At 40.5% G+C, this 6,124-nt stretch overlaps 1 protein-coding gene across 1 annotated transcript; it reads left to right on the forward strand.

Annotated features, from left to right (window-relative positions):
- Positions 1-2,446: 2,446 nt before the first annotated feature.
- LOC306909629 (serine/threonine-protein kinase NIM1) lies at positions 2,447-5,609 on the forward strand. Its single transcript, XM_079483574.1, has 4 exons — positions 2,447-2,490; positions 3,555-3,848; positions 4,257-4,525; positions 4,742-5,609. The coding sequence occupies exons 1-4, from the start codon at positions 2,469-2,471 to the stop codon at positions 5,492-5,494; spliced, it is 1,338 nt and encodes a 445-aa protein (XP_079339700.1). The 5' UTR covers positions 2,447-2,468; the 3' UTR covers positions 5,495-5,609.
- Positions 5,610-6,124: the final 515 nt, after the last annotated feature.

Genomic DNA, 6,124 nt, shown 5'->3' on the forward strand with positions numbered 1-6,124 from the left:
CAATAGTTATGCAGGAATAATATATTAGGATGATGTATTGTGTGCTCGTGATTTAGATCCTCCCCCCGCACACCCCCAGGAGGTTCTCTTCGAAGATACGAAGTATGCAATACTACTCCATAGCTACTCAAGATTAATTTGAGATTTGCAGAAACTGCGTGTTTTAATCAAGCTTAGCTCAGTGAGTTAACCTGGCTGTTTTGGGGGATGACATTTGCTGCCTCTCTCTTGGTCTCTACTGCACCTCTAAGCACTTTAGTACTTGATTGTGGCATCATGTGTATCTCCCCTGTGTCAAGCTCTTCTTACAACCCACAAGAATATGTGTAACGCTTGTTGGAGCTACACATAGGTGGTAGGCTGGATCCTGTCCACACCAAACATGCAGATTTATTGGTGAGGGCAGTACATCATATTTAGCTCTTATGATAAAACTTGGCCTGTTTGGTTCTATACTCCACAGCTCACTCCAAGTGATTTTGCGCATTTCTATGCCTTCCCACCTCATCCAACGGCCTTGCCGGGTTTGAGAGACTGCTCTGGGGCATCTACTTGCTTCCTCTTTATGCTTCCTATTATTGTTGGGTTCCATTTCCTCCCTGTCGCTAATGTTGGAGCAGCATCTCTTACACGGGGATCACAGGATTTTTTGAGCATCATCTCATTTGGTGCATTTACATTCCTCCACCAGGCTTGAAATGGGAAGAGAGAGAGAGCTCCATTCCCGAACAGCCCTATGTTGGTAAGGCATTTTCTCACTTGTGTACTCCCTAATCTCTCCAGGTTCTTGGCGTGAGACACAGTGAGTTCATACATTGAATGGAAGCACCAGAGTTTCAGTTTCCCAGGAAGAACTATATCTTTGATTTTCTTGAGTCCAGTGGTCTCCTGCCTGAGTCTCCTGCACCTGTTTGGCGTCTTTAAGGTCTGTGGTGTACCACCGTCCAAGGCTTTTGATGGGGGTTTCCATGACCGTTGGTATGGGCTCACACCTTATACAGAACCTGTCGTTGGTAAGCCAGCCCTTTACAACTGAAATGCTGCGGGATTTACTGGGTATGACCTCTATTTGTATTCAACTAATGTTCTCCTGGAGCTTATCCAGCAGTCGCTTTGTACATGGTTTGGTTGTTGTGACGGTTGTCATATCATCCATGTATTGGAGGTAGGCGCAACCAATTTTTCAAAGCTCTCCTCCAACCACCCAACGTGATGCCCGGATTATAATTTCCATTGCCATTGTGAAAACCAGTGGTGAAATTATGCAACCTGCCATTATGCCAACCTCCAGCTGTTGCCACGTCATGGTACTATAATGTGTGGTAATACAGAATTGTAGATCCTGAAAATATGCCTTAATCAGCTTTGTTATCTGCTCTGGAACGTGGAAAAAGTCAAAGGCTGTCCACATTAGCTCATGTTGCACTTACCCAAAGGCATTGGCAAGATCTAGAAAAAACACATGCAGGTCTTTCTTTTCATTTTTTTCCATTTGCAACTGGTGCTGAGGAGAATTTATCTTGCAGTTAAAAAATCACTCAAACAAAGAAGGTCCAGATGTCAAAGAGATTAAAAACTTTATTGCTCGAGCCAACAAAGTAGTGAGACACACAGAGGGTCGTCTGACAAATTCACATCTGACTCCAGATTGGAGCTGGAAGAACTGGCCAGATTTCATATACACTACCCATTCGTGGTTGCCCATTCGTTGCTGCAGGATTTAGGCCAAAGTATCCGAGGTCTTCTTCCATCCATTTTCCTTTTTACTGCTGGGTAGTCTCTGGGTTGATGATTGCTGGTGATTTAATGCTTGGTTGGGCTTCGTCTGGGGTTCTGATACCCTGTGGGCTGGTGTGCTTGTCCCGCCACTGGGCTTCACCTGACTGATTTGCCCTACCTCTTGTGAAGTATTGGTCAATGCGAGGCCCATCTCTAAGATCTCTCAGGCACTTCTGCCTGCCCTGATGGATTTGAAGACCTTTCTCTGATGTTACCTTTGTCCAGCCGCAAATGCATCTCTGTAGTTTCTGTCCTGTTGTTCCAACTTCTACTGTGCTGATCTCCTGGTTCTATGTCATTTCCATTCCTAGGTCTGTTGCAATGTGTTCCGTCGATAAGTCATCTTGCGTCCTCACTCTTTCAGACTCCAGGTGTATTCTTCCTTTTGTGTTTTTCGTAGCCATAGAGGGGTGGACCCATTACGCTTTAAAGTAACGAATCCTGCCGACATGGGTAGCTAGAGACAACAGGCTTTTGTAGTGACAACTTACCTGTGTGACAACGAGCCCCAGTCTCCCCATTAAAGTACCAGACAGGCCATATCTTAACCATCATAGCATGTTCACAGCTTTATTGAGGTTGCTGGATATTGTTACATCCTAATGGGATTTGGCGCTGTAAATCTGTGGGATTTAAAGACTGCAGCGTGAGATACTGTTCTGTCTCCATTCATTCATACAAACAGCAGCATGAAGGATCCACAGGTACCAGGTAAAGCTTTACATTTACAGAAACTTTTGTATTCAACACATCAGATCAAAAATTACAATATAAATTACCCCTTAAATTGTTGTTTTAAAAAGGGAACATAATATCTAAAAAAGTAATATCTAACTGTTTTAAACATTCTCATGTAACACATTTGTGCTATATTTACAATACCTGTCAGAACAAGTTTGTTGATGAACATGGAAAATAAGTTTTATAAGCTATTTTAAAATGCTGTAAATATGTATAAGTTCTAGTTTCAGTCTTTTCAATCTAGTTAAATAAATTAGTTTCTTAGGGGTCATTTTACCAGTGATTTGTTATTATTAGTTACCATTGTACAAAGATTATTGTGTATTGTGCCTTGCTTTTAGGGATTTATTTATTTTTAGAAGTGTGTCCAGTCTGCAACCTGTGTTGCATGGTCTTTAGCACTTTCCTAATCCAACCTGCTTATAGACTTTTCTATTCAGACTGATCTCAGCTTCAGTTCAAGACACATTGTACATTTGGTTTAATATAGAGGACACAGTGTGGGAAAAGGATCCTTAAAATGTGACTTTCGAGATTAATATATAATCAAATGCAATCACATGTTTTCACATCTGTCAGACAAAATGTATTTTCTGCCACACAAAAAAATATAACCTGAATGTCTTTTTTCATATGCTGGCGTCCCAAAGACCCATGTGTAATTTTCCAGTTTTTGAATATCTAAATTTAGGGTGTAAAGAATGTTTAAAGGTTATACTACTGCATGTTTCTCTTAAATAACATAATAGGACATTATCCTTAAAGTTGATGCTAGTGTTAAGCATTGTATTGTAAAATAATTTTGTTATAAAAAAATAGGATTATAATGTGTTTTCCAAATATAAAGAAATAAACTGGTGTACCTTTGTAATTTAAAAATAAATATATTTGATACAAATGTATGCTTTGATGGAAAATCTCTAATGCACCTCTTCTGTTGTGTGAGTGTGACTATTGACATTCTACACTTGTGGTCATTCCCATTAAAATATAAATTCACCATGTACTGTTCAATGTTATTTGTCCCATCCAAGGTACCAAAACACTAAATATTTTGACAAAACGACATGGAGGAAAAAAAGGAAAAAACGGACCACCTACGCAACCCACCTTGACAGAACAACGAACACCGAAATTTCCTGCCTTAACCGCAGAACAAAGAGCAAAGCAGACAGCCTTCGAGAGGGTCGTCTATGACATGTCCCATAATGAACGTGTCATCAATGACATCATGCTGGGCCGCAGGGTCGCTTTCTATGAGCTCAGAGGAGAGATAGGAACTGGAAATTTCTCCCAGGTCAAGTTGGGCGTTCACGAATTGACCAAAGGTGAGAAAATCTGGCTTCGGTCTGCTAAATACTTCAGTTCAGGTGACTTTTGAAGACTCTACTCACAGTCTCTAGACAAATTATAATGCAAATTATAAAACAAATTATACAGGAACTTATCTAGTTTGAAGTTAAATTTGGTGCCGAAGTCATTTGAAATATGAAATGTTTGATTTATTTCATATCATTTTATGTTAAGAGATATTTGAGGGGCTTCATCTGTCAAAATCTTATCAGATTAAAAACACTTCCTCTCCAAATCTCTCTCATATTTTGGTGCGTAGGTGGAAATGCTTCTAACATAGCAGGGAGGTCTCAGACATTCTTAGAACAAATTTGAGCATATATGATTCATATCTCATTACTATGGTATGGCTCTGCTTATATCCTTCTATCTCTCTCACACAGAGCGTGTTGCTGTGAAGATACTAAACAAGATGCGTCTTGACAAGAAGTCTCAGACTTTATTTGCCACAGAGATCATCTGTATGGAGAGACTCTCCCATCCGAACATTGTGCGTCTGTATGAGGTGCTTGAAACCAGTAAGCTTTTGTACCTCGTAATGGAATATGGCAGTGGAGGAGACCTGTTCTCTCGCATCACCACCAGGGGGCGCCTGTCGGACCTGGAAAGCAAGCTTACCTTTGCACAAATCATCTCAGCCATCAAATACATGGTGAGAACAGCATCGTCATCTGAACTTTGGCATGTAGCTCATACAGCACTGTTTGAGTTTTGGGTCTCTCATTGTGCATTTAGACAACACACTAGGTTTTGGAAAGAACAAGTGTGCGAGTGATCAGATGAGAGTTAAACCTGTTTAATTTGTATTTAAGTTGCTGTGTAACACGAATCCCTTTAACTGACCAATATTTGCAAAATATTTTTTCAGCACGAAAACAACATTATCCATCGTGACCTGAAAGCAGAAAACATATTTTACACCACATGCAACTGCATCAAAGTGGGCGACTTTGGTTTCAGTACAGTCTGCGGACCGACCGGAACTCTGAGCACATTTTGTGGCTCCCCGCCATACGCTGCGCCCGAGCTGTTCAGAGACAAAAGCTACCTGGGCCGTTACGTGGACATCTGGGCGCTGGGCGTCTTACTCTACTTTATGGTGACTGCCACCATGCCTTTCTACGCTGACAACCTAGGACGTCTTAAACGCTGCATCCTGCAGGGGGCATACAGCATCCCTTCCTACGTCCCGGACCCCTGCCGACTGACTATCAAAGTCATGCTGAGACCTGTACCCGTGGATCGCAGCACAGCCTCGCAGCTGATGGTCTGCTCCTGGCTGACGGGCATCGAATACCCCAAACCATATCCCGCGCTCAGCTCGACACCCAATCACCTTGCGGACCCTGAGAAGAGTCTGTGCGTGGAGGAAAAGGAAGTGAAATCGTCTCTAAATGAGCTTGGTATCAGTGTCGCACATTTGCAGAATAATAAGTGCCCAGACTCTCGCAGCCCGATTACAGGAACATACCATATTCTGCTGCACCGCATACAGAAGAGGAGGTCCGTGGAGGCGGTGGGATATTCAGCCCTCTATCCGGATGATTTTGTTACCAAGAAGTCTTGGGCAAGCAATGTAGTGGCCAGGCACGATGCATCGGCAGTCTGCAATGTCCTGTAAAGAAGAGAGTAATGTTATATGTGTGGCTCATGTGTGTTTCAGAATGTAATGAATTTACATGTATGATGCATTGCACTGTGGCACAACATAAAATGTCAAATTGTCATGGTGTTTTAAATCTATTTTACAAAGAATTATTCTACATTTATTATAGAAATTAATTATTAATTTATAAACATTTTAAAATATTCTAGTAGATGTCATCTCCTATGCACAATATAGGATGACCTTTGACCTCACCCATAAATTAGTTTGACTGTCTGTCTGTGACAGCATATTTAATCTGATAAAAGTTGAAAGTTTTTTTTTAACATTTTAATAAGTGAATTTTAAAATGTGATTAAAAATGTATTAATAAGAAATTTTAAATTACATTAAAAGTTGTAATTTAAGAGTTGTATGACATCTCACTAAATGAAGATATGTTCACTGTAAAAACTACAACTTGCAAAGTGTAACACAAAGATAAATAAGTAACTTGAATGTCAAATTATTGAAAGTATGCCCAATTTACAAAACTGAGTATTCTGAACAAACAATGTTGCAAGAGTTTGAAAAGTTCCCAAGATGCATTGCAGCAAGTTCAATTCTGTTTTTCTTGTATGTTTTTCTTTCAAAGATTAGTGCTTT

This window comes from Barbatula barbatula (assembly GCF_947034865.1).
Source record: "Barbatula barbatula genome assembly, chromosome: 20".
NCBI classification, from domain to species: Eukaryota; Metazoa; Chordata; class Actinopteri; order Cypriniformes; family Nemacheilidae; genus Barbatula; species Barbatula barbatula.

Bases quoted from the DNA above. Each gene is read 5' to 3' on its own strand.
- LOC306909629 (XM_079483574.1), top strand. From the start codon at position 2,469: ATGAAGGATCCACAGGTACCAG. The intron at 2,491-3,554 runs GTAAAGCTTTAC...GTCCCATCCAAG, and splicing joins GAAGGATCCACAGGTACCAG to GTACCAAAACACTAAATATT. The intron at 3,849-4,256 runs GTGAGAAAATCT...TCTCTCACACAG, and splicing joins CGTTCACGAATTGACCAAAG to AGCGTGTTGCTGTGAAGATA.